We start from the raw sequence: 20684 nt of genomic DNA, 5'->3' as shown, positions 1-20684 counted from the left end.
GTTCAGGGGGGAGGCTCTGGAGCCCCGGCCTGGGTTTGAGCCCCAGCTCCACCACTGCCCGACTCCTCAGGGCTTGCAGGAAATCGGTTTCCCCGCTAACATGGTAACGGGGTGTAAGAGTCCCGCTCACTGTGGGCCTCGCGGTGGGTATTAAACGCGTGCACTGTGCCTTGCACGTGGTAGAAAAGGACAAATGCCGTGTGACAAGGGAGGTGATCATGGGGATTGCGGAGGAGGACACCGAGGTCCAGGAGTGGGGAGTGACGCCCCACGTAGCTCTTTCCCCGGGTGGCAGCACCTGGCTTGGAGCCTGGCCTCCTGATTCTGGCTGCCAGCCTTCTCCGCCCTCCCGCAGTGCCTCTCTAACCTAGAGGCAGGCTGCCGAGTAATCGTTACTGCCCCGAGGATGCTTGGTCGCTGTGCTTGGGATCCTCGGTTCCTAACGTGGGGTCTCACCTTCTAAAACAGGTTGGCAGCAAAGCTGTCCTGGTCACAGGCTGCGACTCGGGATTCGGGTTCTCCTTGGCCAAGCATCTGCACTCGAAAGGCTTCCTTGTGTTTGCCGGCTGCTTGATGAAGGTAAGAGATGCTCGTCTTTGTTATTGTAGGGTCTTAAAAATTATAGTAAAATACACATAACATGAAATTTGCCTTAACCTTTTTTTTTTTTTTTAAGAGAGAGACTGTGGGGTGCGGAAGGGTGGAGGGAGACCTTCTCTTGACCCTGAGATCGTGACCTGAGCTGAAATCAAGAGTCAGACACTTAACCAATTGAGCCACCCAGGAGCCCCTGCCGTCTTAACCATTCTTAAGTGTGTCACTCAGTGGCATTAAATACATTCACGTTGTCGTATGTTGTTCGACCATTACTCCCATCCGTTCCCATAACACTTTTCACCCTGTAAACCTGAAAAATCTATACCCAATAACAATAACTGTCCGTTTCCCCCTCTGCCCGCCCCCCTGGCCACCACCATTACAATTTCTGTCTTTATGCATCTGTCTATGCTAAGTATCCCAGAAAAGTAGAGTTTTACAGTATTTGTCTTTTTGTTGACTGGCTTATTTCACTTAGCATAATGTCCTCGAAGTTTGTCCATGTTGTCGCACATTACAGACTATTTTTCCTTTTTAAGGCTAAATTCCATGACATGTATGTATATCACATTTTGCTTCCTTCATATGTCGTTGGAAACTTGGGTTGCTTCTAAGTTTTAGCTACTATGAATAGTGGCACTTTGAACACCAGTGTACAGGCATGTCTGAGACCCAGCTCTCGGCTCTTCTCACCGGAGAGCCAGAAGTACGATTGCTAGGTCACCCGGTAATTCTATTTTTAACCAAGGAACCACCGTACCGTTTTCCACAGTGGCTGCGTCATTTTTCCATTCTCACCAACAGTGTACAAGAGTCCCAGTTTTTCCACATCCTCACCAATATTCCTTTTTCCGTCGCTGCGTGTGTGGTAGCGATCTGAAATGCCTGTGAGGCGGTATCTCATTGTAGTTTTGACTTGCATTTCCCTAATGATTAGTGATGCGGAGCGTCTTTTATGTGCTTATTGACCATGCATGTATCTTCAAAGTTTGGAGAAGTCTCTATTCAAGTTCTTCGCCCAGTTTTTTTTTTTTTTTTTGGTTTTCTTTTTTCTTCACCCAGTTTTAAGCTGGATTGTTAATTTGTGGTTATTGAGTTTTAGGACTTAGATATTCTGAATATTAATTCCTTATCCGGTATATGATTTGCAAATATTTTCTCCCATTCTATGAATTTTTTTTTTTTTTTACTCCATGGGTATTGTCTCTTGATGAACAAAATTTTAAAATTTTTATGAAGTCCAGTTTGTCCATTTTTTTCTTTTGTTACCTGTGCCTTTGATGTCATGTCCAAGAAATCATTGCTAAATCCAAGGTTGTGATGCTTTTGTCCTGTTTTCTTCTAAGTGTTTTATTTTTGGGGGCCTGTAAACCCCCCACGCACATGCACACACATATAATCCATGAGGTTACACTGACCTCCAATTCCAGTTCAGCACAGTAGCACTCTTCCTCGCTTCCCTCATTCCACGTTGGTTTCTTCCTTTTCCTGCTCTTGGGACCCAGCGCTATCAATCCACTCACTCATTAGGTTGATCCTACAATGCAGACTCCATTGCTTCAGAATCACTATAGTCAATTGCAAACGCGGACGTACTAAGTTGTGTTAGCTTGGTTACTCCAACAAGCAGATGTCAAAATAGGCTAGGATGCGCAAGAGATTGATTCGGGAAGTGCCTGTAATGGCTAAAGGGGAAGAGGGCAGGAAGAGGCAGGACCTGGGGTGCCTGGCTGGCTCCGTGAAGAACATGTGACTTGTGGTCTCAGGGTCATGGGTTTGAGCCCACTCTGGGTATAGAGGTTAGTTGAATAAGTAAAAACTAAAATAAATAAATAAATAAATAAATAAATAAATAAATAAATAGATAGATAGATAGATAGATAGATAGATAGATAGATAGATAATTTAAAAAAATTAATTAATTGCAGTGGCATTCTGTGAAAAGCAGTAGGGAGGAAGGAGGATTAGGTAGGCGGAGTTCTCACTTTGGTTCATCTGAGAGGCTCTTTTGGGACGATGGGGCATCCTGAGGCAAAGCTTACCTGCTAGAGAAGACCTGCCTGGGGCAGGAATGGCCCAGTGTGTCTGCGTGCTCTGCTGGCTGAGAGCAACCCAGGCCAGTGTGGCCTCAGCATGACATTCATGCTGTAGTGGATCTAAAGATGAGGCAGCCAGAGACCTGTCATCTGCTCCTACGGGAGGTTGTCCTGAAAGGAGATCTATTAGAGTAGAGCTTTAAGCTTTCTGTAAAGTGTTTTTTATGTATTGACTGCCAGTACCCAAAGTACTGTGTTTAAAAGTTATCTGGACAATATCCAAGAAATAGTCATAAAGAAACAATCAGAAATACAGCCAGAGATTTATAGTATTTATAGTATTTCAATCATGGTCGAAATACTATTTGTAATAGTAAAAAAATTGGGAATATGGGACGCCTGGGTGGGTGGTTCAGTGGTTGAGCATCTGCCTTTGGCTCAGGGTGTGATCCTGGAGACCCGGGATCGAGTCCTACATCGAGCTCCCTGCATGGAGCCTGCTGCTCTCTCTGCCTGTGTCTCTGCCTCTCTCTCTCTGTCTCTCATGAATAAATAAATAAAATCTTAAAAAAAAAATTGGGAATAACCTAAATGACCAGCAATGGAGGAATCGCAGAATAAACGATGGTAGAGCCATAATGGGAACTATTAGGATCTTCATTATGAAGGAATAAGTGAATGAATGTTACTTGGATTAATTTTTAATTTTCTTTGTCATTATTTTATTCATTTGAAATACAGTTTGATTCATTTATTTGTTTAGATTTTGTTCCCTTCATTCTCGTTGATTTTGGAACATGTAAAACCTTAAGAAGGCTCTAACGTCAAATTACATTAAAAGGTACAAAGTAGTCTTACTCTCCCACTCCATTCTTTCCCCTCCATTCTTTCGTTTTCCCCTCCCCGCACAAGTGTTTGTATCCTGCATGGACTCTTTTGAGCTTTTTAAAAAAAGGCTTTACGATATCTTGGAAATCACTCCCTGTAAGTACATAGAGACTTCCTCGTTTTTTTTAAACAGCATCATTGTGCTCCATTGTGTGGTTAGACCATAGCTTATGCCACCAGTCTCCTATATTTAGGATATAGGAGATAACGTTTAGGGTAATTTTCAGTGTTTTACAATTATACGTAATGCCACAATGGATTACCTTGTGTGTATTTATTTTTGTATTGCTCGGAGTTTATCTTAAGGGTAAATTCTTAGAAGTGAGATTACTCTTATATCAAGGGTTAATAAAATATGTCATGATTTTTTTTTTAATTTTTTTTAAATTTTTTTTTATTTATTTACGATAGAGAGAGAGAGAGAGAGAGAGGCAGAGACACAGGCAGAGGGAGAAGCAGGCAGAGGGAGAAGCAGGCTCCATGCACCGGGAGCCCGATGTGGGATTCGATCCTGGGTCTCCAGGATCGCGCCCTGAGCCAAAGGCAGGCGCCAAACCGCTGTGCCACCCAGGGATCCCTATGTCATGATTTTTAAAGATATCCCCACATTTTTCATCATAGGGGCTCTGTAATTTTACCTTCCCACCAGTAATATATGAGAGTATCTGTTTCCACATAATTTCTTTTTTTTTTAAATTTTTATTTATTTATGATAGTCACACACACAGAGAGAGAGAGAGAGAGAGAGAGAGAGGCAGAGACACAGGCAGAGGGAGAAGCAGGCTCCATGCACCGGGAGCCCGACGTGGGATTCGATCCCGGGTCTCCAGGATCGCGCCCTGGGCCAAAGGCAGGGGCCAAACTGCTGCACCACCCAGGGATCCCTGTTTCCACATAATTTCACCAGCGGTGTATTTTAAGCTTTTGATTTTTGCTAATCTGATAGGTGAGAAATGTATCCCAATGCAATTTGAATTTATATTTCTTCTGTTGTGAGTGCATGCAGTAAGAATCCAGAGAAGGAATTATTTTTATACTAAGCTTAATATCTCTAAAAACAATGTCTGTTCAATGCAAAAATTTCAACAATTAAAAACAAATAAAAATAATAGTCATTTGCATTGCCATGATTTGAACATATTTTCAGATCAGAGAGGATTTATTTGTCCTGTTAATTTTTTCCTTCTTTGGAATTATGAAAATGATACATATTTCTAATAGATTCAAACCACACAGAAGTAGGTGGTATAAAAAAGTGAAGTCTTTTTACTGCAGTCTCTTGCCCCAAGGTAGCTAAAATGTATGTGTGCACGTTATTTGTGACTTTTACTATTATAATCAAAGCCACGGTGAACAGTCTTACTCCTATCTTTGCCTGCTTTCCTTAGTAATCCTTAGGAAAATTTTCTAGGTGTGAAAATATTGGGTAGAAAGGTGTGCAGGTTTTAGGTTTCATTCAGATCCGTCAAACTGCTGCTCCCCAAAGCCATCCCAGTGCTTACTCCCCCTGACCGTGCATGCAACAACCTGCTTTGGGGTGGATTCCCGGGTGATGGGTGGGGCAGGCTGGGAGCTGGGTTCTCTGCATAACGTGGGCCTGCTGCAGCAGGTCCGGGCAGGCGCTGCGATGCCACAGAGTGTTTCATGCCGCCTGTGCGGTCCTGCTGGCTTGTCCGGTGATGCAGGGGCTCCATCCTGACCACAGTGGGGGGCAGAGGCTGCCCAGGGCTGCGGAGAAGCCTTTGATAGAGAGAGAGAGTCAGAGCCTTGGATTCTAGTCCCGGATCAGCCGCGAGCCCAGGGACTAGGCAAATGCTTCCCATCCCCGCCTTTACTTAGAATTAGGGGGTTGGACTGGGTGCGCCCAAGTCCTGCCAGCCTCTAGTGCGGATTCTCCTGTAGAGACTGGTGTTTTCTTTTCTTTTTTGTAAGATTTTATTTATTTATTCATGAGAGATACAGAGAGAGAAGCAGAGACACAGGCAGAGGGAGCAGTGGGCTCCATGCAGGGAGCCCGACGTGGGACTCAATCCCAGGTCTCCAGGATCACGCCCTGGGCTGAAGGCGGCGCTAAACCGCTGAGCCACCTGGGCTGCCCTGGTGTTTTCTTCAAAATACCAGACGAGGTCACTGCCAGATTATGTCTGTTGGTGCTGCTTGTTAGCTATTTTTGTGTCAGGGTGTGTATTTTCTGGTCAAAAGCTAGGAAGTCAATAGGGGTTTGAATTAATTATGCAGATCGGAGAGTCAGAGCCACTGGAGGCCATGGATAAATCTTCCAGCCTGCATCTGCCATATTAGGCCACATGGTGGATTCTGGCTACATCTGTACCCAAAACTCAGCCTGCTTCCTCCTCTTGTGCTTCAGATCGCAGTGCCTTGGGCCAACGCCAGGACTTGGCTCCAGCAGATGTCTCTATTCTCCTACATCAATAACTGCTCACTCTCTACTGGATCGTCTGCACTCACTGACAACCTCACATCCCGTGTGCATTTTTCTGCCCCCCCCCCCCCCCCGATTGTTTTATTAGGTATTTTCACCTATTTACTTCCTGTTTTCTTTTCAACCCATAGGGATTGGGCTTTGGGCCCCACCACTCTGTTCTTTGTTCTTTCATTCATCAAATACCTATTGAGTACCTACAAGAGCCAACAATGTTCTCCTTTGGAGGTACAGCATGTACCAATTCAGTGAAAAGTTCTTGCCCTTGTGGAGCTTACATGGGGGAGAGGAGACACACAGGGAGGTAGATAAATAAGTTAATTGCTTTCCTATGGGATGGTGAGGCTATAGGGGGTCTTTGGTTTTAGAGAAGAAAGAAAGATCTTACCTGGAAAGTGACATTGGAAGGAGTAAGGGAGCAAGTCTTGTGGATAGGAGGGGTAAGAAGGGCAGCCAAGTCAAAGCCCCAAAGGAAAGTGTGTGCTTTTTTTCTTTTTTTTTAAAGATTTTATTTATTTATTCATGAGAGACACAGGCAGAGAGAGAAGCAGGCTCCATGCAGGAAGCCCAACGTGGGACTGGATCCCGGGTCTCCAGGATCACGCCCTGGGCCAAAGGCAGGTGCTCAGCCGCTGAGCCCCCCAGGGGTCCCAGGGTGTGTGCTTTTGTGCTAGACAACAGCAGGAGGCCTCTGTGGCCGCAGTGAGGGGGGTGGTGGTGTGAGGTGAGAATGGAGTTGGGGGACAGATCTTATATCATAGAGGGGACAGATTGCCTCTCTGTGGGTGCAAGGGAAGGCTTGATGGGCCAACGTGGCATCTCATTGCCATCTGGAAGGACAAACGGAGTTCCCCGTGATGGATGGTGGCAGCATATTTAGACAGCATCGGTAGTTTGAGGAAGCTGAAGCCCAGAGCCCTCATGGAGTAAGAGGAGACCAGCTGGGAAAAGGAGGCAGGGCCAGCCCCAGAGGGGCCCAGGGTGCCTCTGACACGGCTTTTATCAAGGATGCCGGTGGCCCCCATTTTGCTAGATCCGTTGGCCACTTCTCAGACCATATTAATACTGACCGTATCAGCAGCTTTAACCAAACAAGCTAGCCTGTGTGTTACACTTTGAGTCGTGACTTTCGGGCGCCCCGTCTTGGTTTTCCTTCGGCTCCCTTGCCAGCTGCTCCTGCTGCTCATCCTGTGACTATTACCGTGGCCCAGGCTTGCTCCTCTTCCGTGTTTCTTGTACATGTGATAGATGCTCACGCTTAACGTGCTCAGTGTCCTCCCTCCTGCGTCGGGGTGCTAGGCCACCTACCAGGGCCTGCCGAGAGTCCTAAACCCTTTCTGCCAGGTTTAGTCCATCACCTGCCTCAATATGGTACGAGACGGAGGTGGAAGAGGCTTGAGAGGTTGGGCAGAGTTGTTAGCTGTGCTGTTTCCCTCTGGTCTTGGGTGAAATGAGGTGACCTTCAAGAAAACCACTTGGAAAAACAGACTCTCCTTAACTTGAAACTAATGGAGCCCTGTACGTTAACTCATAGGAATTAAAATAAAAACCTAGGGCAGCCCAGATGGCGCAGCGGTTTAGTGCCGCTTCAGCCCAGGGCCTGATCCTGGAGACCCGGGATCGAGTCCCACGTCGGGCTTCCCGCATGGAGCCTGCTTCTCCCTCTGTGTCTCTGCCTCTCTGTCTCTGTCTCTGTCTCTGTCTCATGAATAAATAAATAAAATCTTTAAAAAATTATTAAAAAAATAAAAATAAAAAAAATAAAAACCTAAAAGAAAAAAAAATCTGTTAGCTTACCATTTATGCCCTGGCATCCGAAGCTACGGAATGGTAAGCTAATATGCTAATATTTCCTTAAAGAAGTCTAGAGGCCCAGAAATGAGGCTGGAATGGCTCATCTGAAAGTGGAGCAAAGAGAGCTGCGCGGGGGGATCCCCGGGTGGCTCAGTGGTTGAGTGTCTGCCTTGGGCCCGGGGTGTGATCCCGGGGTCCTGAGATCGAGTCCCACGTTGGGCCCCCTGAAGGGAGCCTGCTTCTCCCTCTGCCTGTGTCTCTGCCTCTCTCTCTCTCTGTCTCATGAATTAAAAAAAAAAAAAATACAGATTAAGGAACAGAGGAGGAGGAGCTAGAAAATAGGGAGACAGTCCTCACCACTGCACCCCCACCCTGACCCCGGCGTCCCATGGGCTTCCCGCTGTCCCTCAGGCCTGGGCCAGGGCAGCCTTTAGATTGATACAAGTTTGAGGGTTCGGGTTGTGAGAGCAGGCTGGGCTGGAGTTACTTGATCAGTGGCCTGACGTGGACTCTTTAGGTCAAACAAAGAGACTCTCTGTTGTCTGAGAATGTGTGGAAACACGGCAACAAGTGCCCACAGTCTCATCCAGGGTAGAAAAAAGAGCTTACAGGTGAAAGTTAAAGGGATAATGAAGGAAGTGGTTTTATGGGTGAACCAGCTGCCTAGGCCCCAACAGCAGGACTGAGAGCTTGTCCCTGAGCAGCAGGACAGGACGACGGGGACGGAGGCCCTGGAGCAGGGAGGCCGCAGACCTGGAGGGGAGGCTTCTGTTGTGCGGGGCAGTGGGACTGGTCTGCTCCCTCCCTCCCGTGCCCCCCAACGCGCTCTCCGCGTGACTGTCCGCAGCACCTTCGGCCGCACCTGCCGCGGTCCCCTCGCGTTCTCTCTCCGTGTCCCACTGACCTGACTCGACGACGTCCGCTCCTGGGGTCGGGTCCCCGGCTCAGAGCACTCACGAGGCTGACACACGCCGACGTCCTGTCTTCCTCCTCCCGTGCCAGCCCTGGAGCCGGGAGCAGCCTTTCCCTCTGCCTGGGCCCTGGGCAGCTCCTGCCGTCCCCTGCCGGCTGCGCGACTGTCCCTACGCCGCTACCACCGTCCCTGTCGTTACACTACAGCCGAGAGTGCTGACTTTCACATGCGTTGTAGCTCGTCCCTCGCGTGGAAATGTGGAAACGTGGGTCCCGGAGTTGATGGAGCTGGGTAAGGGAAGCTGCCCCACGCTGGGGACTAACGGGAAAGGCACGCCCGGCGCTCCCACAGTGAACGATGCCGGGTGTTATTCGTGCCCCCCAGTCGCTCACCACTGGCCCCCAGGGAGACCCCTGCCCGCCTCCCCGCCTCCTGGGCAACCTCTGCTCCGCCCGCAGACGCCTTACCTCTCCCTGAAATGTCCTGTTCTCGGGGCACCTCTGGTCCACGGCCTCGGCTGTCACTGCCTTCAGAGGCTGCCCTGTCCCTGCCACCTTGTGGGCAGCGTCCCCCCTCCTGCCAGCTTTCATGCCACAGATACCGCCCACATCATTTGCTTATGCATCTGCCCCCTTATGCGTCTGTCCCCTTATGCATCTGCCCCCTTATGCGTCTGTCCCCTTATGCATCTGCCCCCTTATGCGTCTGCCCCCTTATACATCTGTCCCCTTATGCATCTACAAAAACACGCCTCTTTGAGGACAGGGGCTGAGGTGTTTCTGCCTCTCCAGCGCCTAGCACAGTGCCGGACCATGATGTATGCTGAGTGGTGACCCTTTCTTAGGTTTCATAATACCTGGATTTGCATCGTGCTTTATAGTCTCACAAGTTTTTAGTAAGGATAATTTCCTTATTCCATTAACCTGGGCAGGTTAGGACAGGTGGCAATGTCCTTATTTCTAAGCTGGAAAAACTGGGCACCTGTTGAAGGGCCGTACCTGAGGGCACAAAGCCTGGGTAGTGACCCAACTGGAATTAGAGCCTGCTCTGGCCTCTGGTTATCTTGGCGGTGACGGGCCCTTGACTTAGGACAGAGGTGACAGGCCGGCGGCCCACTAGTCACATGTGGCCTGTGGGTGTGCTCTGGCCTGCACAGTGGTTTTTTTTTTTTTTTTTTAATTTATTTATGATAGGCACGCAGTGAGAGAGAGAGAGAGAGAGGCAGAGACACAGGCAGAGGGAGAAGCAGGCTCCATGCACCGGGAGCCCGATGTGGGATTCGATCCCAGGTCTCCAGGATCGCGCCCTGGGCCGAAGGCAGGTGCCAAACCGCTGCGCCACCCAGGGATCCCCCCCCTTTTTTTTTTTTTTTTAATGTAAGTTGCCAACACTTAAAAAATTGGGAAATCCTAGTTGCCAGCTTCAAATCTGAGCACGTGGCAGGCCCGATTACACCCGCACCCGCACAGGCAGCGGCTGGTGGGGATGAGAGGAAGGTGTGTGCCCCATTCCCAAGCCCCTGCCCTCCCTGTTGTCTGATTCCCACATGCCTCGTCGTCGGGTAGCTACTGACTTTGCAACTTCCGCTTGGAGAAAGCCTCTTGCCAGAGGGGCCAGGGGCCGGGGGCCAGTGTCTCTGGCACTTGGTTTGGCTTGAGACGCTGTCGGCGCTAGGATTGAACAGAACCACGTGCGGTGGCGCAGCCCCAGTGGGTCCCCGGAGCCCGCGGCTGGCCACGGGTCGTTGTGAGTGGGCCGCAGGCTTCGGCAGGGCCCCGGCCCTGGTCCTCGGGCTGGAGGCAGGCGGCGGGAGTGCATCCAGCGGCCCCCCTCTCCTCCCCAGGACCAAGGAGGTGACGGGGTCAAGGAGCTGGACGGCCTGAAGAGCGATCGATTAAGGACCATCCAGCTCAACGTCTGCAAAGGCGAGGAGGTGGAGAGAGTGGTGGAGGTCGTCCGCTCGAGCCTGGAGGACCCTGAGAAAGGTAGGGGCACCCTGGCCAGCGGGGTGCTGCAGCAGCCGTCCTCAGGGCGTCTCGCCCCCCGTTGGCCACTGTCCTGCCAAAAGTCCCCTTTCGCTGTAGTTGAAGCTCTTCCTCTTGCGCAGTGAGGAAATGTGAAGGCGAGGGGTGGTGGGGCGCCCCGACGCTGACCCACTGAGGCAGCGCCCACTGAATGCCCACTCCAGACCAAGTGGTGGGGACGCCCAGACGGCCGGGACGCCGTCCTTGTCCCCAGGGCCCTTCCAGGTGGATGGGAGGCTAACCCAGGGGATTTCCACAGCCCTCTCGGGAAGCGGCCCGGGGCGGAGGGAGCCCGGCTGGGGTGGGGTGGGGAGCCCGTTGTTGAGGGCAGGTGGTGGCGCAGGGCCGGAGGCGATCCGGAGGGGGCAGAGCCAGCAGCGCTGGGAGGCGCACGGGGTGTGCTGGGGGCCGAGGTGGTGACAGCAAGTGCGGGGGAGGAGGGAGGTGGCCCAGGACGGGGTTCCGGGAGAGGGGAATGCTCTGCCAGCCAGGGGAGGTGGCCGAGTGTGGAGGGTGGAGCCTGAGTGCTGGGGCACAGACCTGGGGTGCTGGGGGTGGAGGGGCGGGCGCAGCTGGGGCCGGGTGGTGGATGTGCAGGCGTGGGGGCCTCTCCGATGCCTGGTGCTCTCCTCCTCAGCTGGAGGGGTGTCCGGGTGGAGGGGAGGCTCCGGGGGCAGGTGCAAGGAGAGCCTCCTGGGCACGTGAGCAGTCAGGGGCTGGGGACGGGGCAGGCGGCCCAAGAGATGTCCGGGGGCGCAGGCTGCGGAGGAACGGGTGGGGGGGTGCTCGGGACACAGCACCTGTTGGCCCAGTTGCCACCACCACCCCGAGGCGGGCCGGGTCAGGCCACCCTGCTGTTGGAGGAGAGGCCCCCGAGCGCCCTCCCGGGAGAGAAGGCAGACTGGACAGCGGGCCCACCGCCCGTCCCCGCCCCCCGCCCCGCGCACCCTACGTCGTGGAGATTTACTGTGCCCCGAAGGACCGGCTCCGCAGAGCTGGGCGCTGCTAGACCTCTGCCAGGGACGGAAGCGCCTGCGAGCCGGTGCAGCCGCGGGGCGGGGTGGCAGGCCTGGCAGGGTGCACCACAGGGGAGGCGCCCCCCACACCCCAACCCCGCTCGGGCTGCGCTCAGGCCCCACTGCCCCCCGGTGCAGAAACCTTTCCATCTTTAGCATCTGGAGACACGGCGTTTGTAGACATGCATTCATCTGACAAACATTTCTTGAGCGTCTCCTGTGCCCCAGTGTTGCAGGGATGGAGCCAGGGGCAAGAGGCGGGTTGAAGTTGCATAAAAAAGGAAGAATGAGCCCTGGCTAATGGTTTGGGAGGCGGAGGCTGAAAGCTTCAGCCCTGGCAGGTGGTAGGAGGCCGCTTGCTCTTCCTGGGAAGCAGAGAGGGGTGAGGGCCCCCCTGGAGAGGTCTGCAGGGTGGGGTGGGGGGGTGTAGCGGCTGCATCAGCACGAGGTCACTGGGGGACCTGAGGGCCTGACGCTTCAGCTCAGCTGCTGTGGGGAGTGGGAGTGAGAGCTTCATGAACACTTTGTTAACCAGCAATTTCCTTCCCTAATAAATGTCCTGAATTCCCCATAATTGAAGGAGAAGGCGCCAGAGGTCAGTTGAAGCTTTAATTTGGGTAACGCGGAAGGAAAGCAGCAAGATACCAATTACTCTGTCACTTACACAAACTCATTTCCATGATTAAGTGGGAAGGAGAAGCAGGGCCGGGTTCCCGCAGGCAGGAGGACCCGCTGGAGGACATCTCTGCCCTGAGGCTGCAGGCCCTGCAATCCCCACGCCCCACAAACGAACCTGGACGGCCCTGCAAACAAGGCTGCCCCCTTGGTGCTGCCTCCCCTAATCCGGCTCTGCCTCTGATTTCCTGGGTGCACTGGAGCCGTCCTCTTCAGGGCCTCGGCTTCCCTGGCTGTAAAGTGGTTGCCAAAGCTCCAGGGATCCTTCTAGCACCGGTGTCCACGGAGTCCACAGAAGCCATCTATCCCCTACCTGGTCTTACAGGAAACGTTCAACCCAGGTGTACTCAGTGTACGTGTGCTCCAACGCCATGCTCCACCCGGGACCACACAGGGCGATAGGTGTTCTCTACCTGCAGAGACCAGGTGTATACACGTGGGCTGCGGGGCTCAGCAGTGACAACCGGGACAACGGGCAGATAGTGTGTTTCAGCGACGGGAGATGGGAGAAAGGAGTAATGGCCCGGGGGTCTCCGGATGGAGCAGGACTGGGGCTCTACCTGAGGCCAAGTCTTAGCTGAGCCTCTAACTGCTGCGTGACCTCGGATGCTGGGTCCTCTCCCTGGTCCTCCGGAGACCAGGAGGCCTGGCCTGGAGCACTCCTGAGGTTCTCCTGGCTTCTGGTCGAATGCAAGCAGAGGTGCAGAGGCAGGAATGCTTATGCAGCACAGGGTGCGGGATGTGACCGCGTGGAGCAGAGTGGGAGTGAGCCAGCCGAAGGGGGGCTCCAGGCCGGGGACCCCTGGTGGGCGGGGTCCAGGTGGGTCCCGAGAGTCTGTGCAGGTAGGTGGAGATGATAATTGGATGTTTTAGACTTAAGGGAAGGTCACAGCCAGCACTGTAGGCCTCTCTGTCTCCTGTTGTTCTTGGTGACTCTAGAAAGAGTCCCGAAAGCCTTGGACAACAAGTGGCAGGTTTTGGGGGAAAGGCACAAAAGCGAGGAGGGGAACGGGCTGCAGGCTGGTGCGTGATGTGTGAGGCCAGGCCTGCGTGGTGACTGCGGTCTGTCCCATCCCGTCCAGGCATGTGGGGCCTGGTTAACAACGCGGGCATCTCGACTTTCGGGGAGGTGGAATTCACCAGCATGGAGACCTACAAGGAGGTGGCGGAGGTGAACCTCTGGGGCACCGTGCAGATGACAAAAGCCTTTCTCCCGCTCATCCGGAGGGCCAGAGGTGAGTTGGAAAGGGATGTCCTCCCGTCCCACCTCTTCAGCTTTGCTTAGAACGGAAAGAGGTCCCAGCGGAGCCGACATCCACACCCCAGTGAGGCTGAGCGCAGGACTGTCAGCTGCTGCGCGGGGGTCCTGGGGACGGTGGAGGTGCCGCGGCCAGGCGGGCGGAAGGGGACGTGTGGTTCCAGAAAGGAGGGCAGCCAAGAGGTCAGCAGTCTCAAAGGCTGAAAGCACAGCAGCATCCCACTCTGGGAACCTAATCTAGAACCTAATCTGGGAACCTTGTGCACAGAGCTGTGGGTGTACGTCACCTGTCGATAAAGGTGTGGTTAAGTAAACTTGGGCTCATCTGTTCTATGGGTTACTGTGGCATAGTAACCCCAAAATAAGACAATTGCCGTAGCAGCTAAAATACAGTAATAATAATAATAATCAAGATTAGGAATTTGGAAAAGAGACAAAACACTCAAACCGTGTTAGGGAGCTAAGAAGTCACTTATTTAGATTCCCCCCCCCCCCCCATGATGGCAGAAAGGGGATGATCCATAGATCTCTCCCAAAGGTGCAGCAATGAGGATGAACCCAGAGAGCAGCTGTAGGGTTTTAAAAGAAAACCTGACCTTTCAGTGGCTTCCAACTTCAAGGTTGGAAAAGGGGCCTCCCCGCGGTGCCCAGGATGGGGCTGGGCCCCAGCTTCCTGAATGCACACCCAGGGCCAGCAGGTCCGGGTGTGCTTGGACGTACTTGGATGGGCTCCACCTCCATCCCGCTACCCAAGGCTGGGCCGGTGGGAAAGCCTCTAGAAGTCACCACTCACTTCCAGGGCTGGAGGCTCTGTCCACATGTCCTAGCCCTGAAATCAGATTCAGAACCCTGGTCCTGCCTGCTTGCAGCTGGAGCCCTGGTGGGGGCTGGCAGTTCCCCTCTTATGCTGGGCCCTCCTGGTATGCAGCCCTGCTCATTTCCCTTGCCCTGTCTCGCCTGGCACAGTCAGGGGAAATCAGGGGGGTCAATCCGGACATATGGGCCTGGGCTGTCCTTGATTATTCAATTAGAAGGCCCCCTGACTCTGGGTAGTTCGGAAGGCCGGGCCCCAGCCCAGCAGGTAACGAACCAGGTGTCCAGCCTGGGGCCCGGGTTCCGGCCCGGCCTCTGGAAGCATGCCGGGCCCCAGGAGGGTCCTGAGCAGGTGTTTGCTGTCTTCCTGTGCAGGCCGCATCGTCAACATCAGCAGCATGCTGGGCCGCATGGCCAACCCGGCCCGCTCCCCATACTGCATCACCAAGTTCGGGGTGGAGGCCTTCTCCGACTGCCTGCGCTACGAGATGTACCCGCTGGGCGTGAAGGTCAGTGTGGTGGAACCCGGCAACTTCATTGCTGCCACCAGCCTCTACAACCCTGAGCGCATCCAGGCCATTGCCGACAAGATGTGGGACGAGCTGCCCGAGGTGGTGCGCAAGGACTACGGCAGGAAGTACTTTGATGAGAAGATCGCCAGGATGCAGGCCTACTGCAACAGCGGCTCCACGGACATATCCCCCGTCGTCAGTGCTGTCACCCACGCTCTGACCTCTCGCAGCCCCTACACCCGCTACCACCCCATGGACTACTACTGGTGGCTTCGAATGCAAATCATGACCCACTTGCCCGGAGCCTTGTCGGACAGGATCTACATACACTGAAGAGTGTGCCCCGCCGGGAGGGAAGAGGGATCTTGTGCAGCCACCTCCTGATTACCTGCTTGTGCATTATCCACAGTCCCGGGGGGGACCTACTACCACTTTTAGCGTTAAGCAGAGGAGACAGCCCAGCCCCACCTGTGTGCGCAGTGAGCGGTTTGGGTCTTCTCAGCCAGGTTCGGCATGGTGGGCAGGGTCCCTCAATCTCAGGGCAAACACGGTGCAGCCGTCTTTCTGAAGTTGATCTCACACAAAGAGTCTTGGAAGACCTGTTTATATGAAAAACAGATTTCTTATAAAATCCAATACAAACCCTTTACGTTTTATTTATTATTTATTTATTATTTTTTTAACCAAGTCCTTTACATGTTAAAGCCAAAACATTGGTTCAAAAACCGATTGCCCTTGATCCTTAAACCAACCTTGTAAGGTAAGGAAAAAGGACAGATGCCGCCTTCTGTACGTGAAGGATTTGCGAACCAAAGAGGGTACACGAGTAACCTACTTCTGGCTTATAAATGCTCCAGGGTGGGTGTTTCCGCAGCTGCTGCAGAAGCACTTCCCATTTTGTGTTCCAGGGCTGCTCTGGATCCAGGTGCGTGAGGAGCCTGTGGTGAGCTCGGTGTCCTCGCCTGAGCCGTACATACCGCGTGCCCGGTGCTGCGGTGCGTGTCCCTGGTGCCCTGCGTGTGGTGTTGGCCCTGCGATTCCAAGGGGTGGGGACATTCTGGAAGTTTCCGTCTGAGATTTCCGCAGCCTCTCTTAGGACTCGAGTGGAGGTGCTTGCTGGCTAAGCGGTTGGTTTGTTTCTGGTTTGAGTCTGCTTAGGTTCTCCTGGGGTCGGGCCCTGTTGATGGGGATCCTGGGCAGGAGCCATAGAACAGCCTGCACCTGGGGTGGTCCCGGTTCGCTGCCTGTGTCAGGTGGTGCATGCACATGCACACACACACACGCACACACACTCAGGGGGCCTTCACTGATCCCTTGCCTCATGCTTAATTAAGAAGCAGGTCACTGACAGCCCGTGTTATCACGTCTTGGCTTTGGGGTTGAACGTGCCCATCCCTGCCATGGGCCAGAGCCTGGATGTGTGGACCCGAAGCAACCGTGGCTCCCGGTCGGGCTCCTGGGCCTCGGGGTCCCGCGAGCCCCGCTGGCACCTTGCCCCCCCCGCGAGTGCTGGGCCCCTGCAGTTTCGGGGTGCCCCCAGCAAGCCCGAGGTCGCCATCCGCACCCCGGCGCACCCCGGCCAAGGACGCGTTCCTGCCCGGTGAGCAGCTGCCAGCAGACCCGGGGCGCCGGCGCCAGGGGAGGCCCAAGAGCAGCGGGCAGCCAGGGCTGGGCCCGGCCGGCCGCCGAGAGCAGGGGCGTCACGGGACGAGCGTCTGCCGGCCCTGGGCCTTGGTGGCCGTCCTCAACACGAGTGCCCTGCGAGGGCCGTGGGGGTGACGCTGGCAGGCGGGGAGCCCTCCGGGGCCGCTGATGGCCGTGGGGTCACACCGCAGTCCCATCCTTCTGGGTCACAGGCCTGGCCTTTGTGCGGATGTTATGAGAGATGGACGCCGCAACCCCTGGAGCCCCTCGTGCGCACGGCGCCCCGGGACCCGGAGGGAAGGGGAGGCCGGCACCCGAGCCCTGGCCGGGCCATGTCCTCCTCGGCTGGTCTCCGCGAGTAGGGCCGGCCTGCACATCCTCTTTCCTGCACCCGGGACCCGGGAGCCGAGAGCTCACGCTCCCCGGAGCCCATGCGGCAGCAGGCCGCTCCGGCCCTTGCGAGAGAAGCGACGTGCCCATTTCACAGATGACCTGACTCGGCCCCAGAGAGGGAAAGTGAGTCACGTAGTGTCACAGTGCCTCCGTGACAAGGGTCTGCTGGTCACCCCACAGGCCCTGGGAACTGAGCAGAGCAGGGTCCCCCCACGCAGACCCTCACTGCTCGCCTGTCCGCAGAGCTGCCCCTTCTTGGGGTGGCGGTGAGGGCGGCCCCACGCCTGGAGTAGGAGCAGGAGCTCTGCCCCCCAGGGCTGGACGCTGGGTGAGAGCTTCCCGCGAGATGCTTCTGGCAGGGTGAGCCCGGCTTCCCCCCGGGGCCCAGAGCCTGTGAGCAGCGGGGGTGCGGGGTCCGCTGGCTCCCCACTGGGGGGCCTGTTCGCTCCCTGTATTTCCACCGGGCCCGGCTCTGCGAAGCCGCGAGCTCCTCCGGGTGCAGGTACGACCCGAGCGAGCAGCGGCTCCCTCGGCTTGGGCGGCACCAGGCTCAGGCTGCCGGTTAACAGCGGGCACGGCCTCCCCGGGTCCAGCGGCAGCCCCGGGGGGCGGGCGGAGGCAGAGGGGTCACTGTCTCCTTTTACGCATAAGGAGACATTCCCCCAAGTCTCTGGCCGAGTGCGGGATAGGACTGGGGGGGCCGAGCCAGATCTAACCTCCAGCGCGGAGCTGGCGGCGCACGACGAGCAGGGCAGATGGCACCAGGAGCTAAAATAAGGAGGGGAAAAAATACCTCCTTATGTAAGAGGGTCCGTAAGCGCACGCGGTAGCGCTCGGAGCGCAGCCACATGAGCCTCCCCCTCCCGCCCCCTTTGGGAGAGAGCGCCCCCCGGGAGGGGACAGGCCGGGGGAGCCCGCTAGTGTCTTGACGGGGCCAACGTGCCCCCCGGGCGTCTCCGGGCCTCGCTTCAGGAGCCCCGAGACCCAGCTTCGGGCTCGGCTGTGCTCCTGCGGCGCCGGGGGTGGTTGGAGCACAAGGCTCGAGGGTCCTCAGACCAGGACGGGGAACGGGGCGCGGGGTGCGGGTACCGGGGGCACTGGTCTGTGGGGGCAGCTTCAGGAGCGGGGAGGGGGCCAGCTCCCTGGGGGCGAGGGCCAGGGACGGGGCTTGGCTCAGGCCTGGGGAGGCCGCAGGAGGGAGGGGAGCTGAGCCTTGGAGCCCCGCAGTGATGGGGAGCTCATTACTCCCGGAGACAGCAGGTCCCTGGTTTAGGGCGAATTTCCCCAAAGCCCGAGCTGAGACCGACCTCCTGACGTAGCTGCTGGGGCTCGGGGCCGTGACCCCGAACCGCGCAGACTGTCGGGTGTTGGGAGACCGCCGGGCCAGGGTCGGAGGCCCAGCTCCCTCACTGGACAAGCCTTCCAAACCCCCCCCCGGCACTGGCTGAACAGGGGCTCCAGCTGCGGCCACCCCGTCCTTCGTTCTTGGTGGCACGCAGCAGCTGAATGGCCCCCGTGCCCCCCCAGCAGCAGGAATGTCTCCACCGCGGGAGATGCCGACAGCTTCTGCCACGAGTGCCTGTCCGCGAGGCGTGACCGAGCCTCCTCCCTCCCCTGACCCGCCGACAGCTCGGGGTCGGCTGGCCCCCCGGGCCGCAGATGAGGCAGCCGAGCCTGGGGGGGCCGAGCCCGGGGGGGGGGCCCAAGCCCTGGGGGGCGGTGAACCAGGCCTGCCTTCGGGCCCGGGCCCTTGCTTTGCTGCTAGGCTGCCTCGGTGTCCCCGGCAGGGCCCTGGCGCCGCGCAGCCCGGGAGGCGGTGAGGGAGAGCCCTGAACTCTGTCCCAGGCCGGGCTTGCGGAGGCAGCATGGAGGGGAGGCCGGGCCTCGCGTCCCTGCAGGTGTGGCTGTCGCGTCGGGGCCCGGGCCCTGGGGCAGGCCGGAGGGTGGTTTCCCGGGCCAGGGCTGCGGACTGGCCTGCCTCCACGCATGGGTGGGTGGGTGGGAGAGGGGAGAGCGGGGCGGGGACCCACCCCGGGGGATGTGGGGCCCAGACACACCAGGAGACCTAATTACTCTCGAAAATGGGAGGCTGCTCCCCCTTAGCAAGTCACACACGGGCCTGATTACAGCGCGCTGAGCGACCACGGGGGGCTCATCGGGGCTTCGGCTGCAGCCCCCCAGCTTCTGGGGGCGGCTGGTGATGCTGCGCCGTCGGGGGCCGGGCGCCCTGGGACCCGGGGTGCTGCTCCGGGGTGTCCCGCGCCGGGGCCCGCTCGCCAGCCGCTGCTCCCCTCTGGCCCCACACTCCGGCTGTCGTGGCTGACGCAAGGTCTACAAACGCGCGGTGCTGGCCGAAGCGCGGGCTCCGTGGGGCTCCGGGCACCCTCCTGGGACGGGGTGAAGGGCGGCAGGGCCCGAACAAGGGCCCAGTAAACCCCCGCAGCTGGCGGGATCCACACCCTGGCTCCACGGAGGCAAGAGGCGGAAGGCGTGATGGGGTGGATTCCGGGGCTGTGGTGGCCCCGGAGGAGCAACTGCTGGTGGCCATCCGGGTCCCCTGGCGCCCCCCGTTCAGAGGATGAGCCCCGAGGGCAGTGGCATCGGCTCCCCGTCCCCATCCCCCCGTGTGATTCGTGCCTCTCTGTGCCAGGCCCTGGGCTGAGCCCACGGCCCTCCAGGGGCGCACAGACTGACCCAGGAAGCCAGAACTGTCAACCCGGGGTGACAGGTTAGGGTTAAGGTTAGTTGGAAATTTCATTCTGGGCAAGGTTGGGTAAAAAGAACACAGGTTTGAGAGCCGAATAGACCTGACTTTGAATCCTGTTGGGCAACCTTCCAGGCCTACCTGGCCTAGCTGTCCAGTAACCAGCCCCTCCCGGCCCCCCGCCCTTTGCATCTAAAACGGGGATGACGGTGGGTCCCCTGCAGGGCTGTGGCATAGGCTGGTGAGTGTGTGAGCTCCGGTGTGGGAGGGACCCAGGGGGCTCCCCCGTCCGCGTAGCCAGAGCCTAAATAACCCTCTCCCGTCCCCACCCACATCTCGGCCTTTCAGAGAAACGCATAGGCCTTCGTCCAAGGGTATTTTGGGGCCAGAGACAGAATCTGGGAAACACTCAGGGCTGAACCACCGTGGCCGCAGCCCACCCTCCTGCTCACCGTGCTCCCTCTGGGGCCTGGGGCACGGGAGGTAGCTGCCTCCTCCCAGTACCCCTCTCTGATTGCTAAACACAGAACAAACCCCACAGCCCTACACCTCACCTCCTTACCAGAAATCCTGGAAGGAGATGCTGCTGGATGAAGGAATCCCTACTGGCCAGAAGGGCTTCAGCCTGGAAGTACAGGCAGCAAGTGCATCCCAGGCAGAGGGGATTTCCCGAGCACAGACTCTTGCGGCTGTCCCAGGGGATCACCCCAATCTTTCGGCCTAGGAAAAGAGGACGACGCACCAGTTCCTCCTGCCCCGGCTGTGTTTGGGCTCTCCCTGTTGCCTCTCAGGGATGCCTTAGCCAGGCCTGGCTTCCTTCCCGTCTTTTCTTCCTCTACACCGAGTTCTGAGGGTCGAGTGCAGTCTGGAGTCAGGCCGCAGGGGCTGTGGCGGGGTGCCCTCTGAGCCTCGAGGTGCTCCCGGCTATGTGGGGCAGGGGCCGGCCCCGGGGCCGGGTGGGGGGGTGCTAACCA

At 56.4% G+C, this 20684-nt stretch overlaps 1 protein-coding gene across 14 annotated transcripts in view; it reads left to right on the top strand.

Annotated features, from left to right (window-relative positions):
- The window catches only part of BDH1 (3-hydroxybutyrate dehydrogenase 1), a 29520-nt gene extending 13902 nt beyond the window's left edge, over window positions 1-15618 (top strand). For 12 of the 14 annotated variants that reach the window (XM_049105319.1, XM_049105323.1, XM_049105318.1 and 9 more), the window contains 5 exons: window positions 469-579; window positions 10515-10656; window positions 12712-12738; window positions 13469-13621; window positions 14833-15618. In XM_049105319.1, coding sequence (XP_048961276.1) covers window positions 469-579; window positions 10515-10656; window positions 12712-12738; window positions 13469-13621; window positions 14833-15302 — 903 coding nt within the window. In that variant the 3' untranslated portion in view covers window positions 15303-15618. The remainder of the gene's footprint in view (window positions 1-468; window positions 580-10514; window positions 10657-12711; window positions 12739-13468; window positions 13622-14832) is intronic. The other 2 variants (XM_049105312.1, XM_025473388.3) reach the window with 1 other exon arrangement.
- Window positions 15619-20684: the final 5066 nt, after the last annotated feature.

Source organism: Canis lupus, chromosome 33, assembly GCF_003254725.2.
Source record: "Canis lupus dingo isolate Sandy chromosome 33, ASM325472v2, whole genome shotgun sequence".
In the NCBI taxonomy this organism is placed as follows: domain Eukaryota; kingdom Metazoa; phylum Chordata; class Mammalia; order Carnivora; family Canidae; genus Canis; species Canis lupus.
This window is presented reverse-complemented; position numbering and strand designations above follow the sequence as displayed.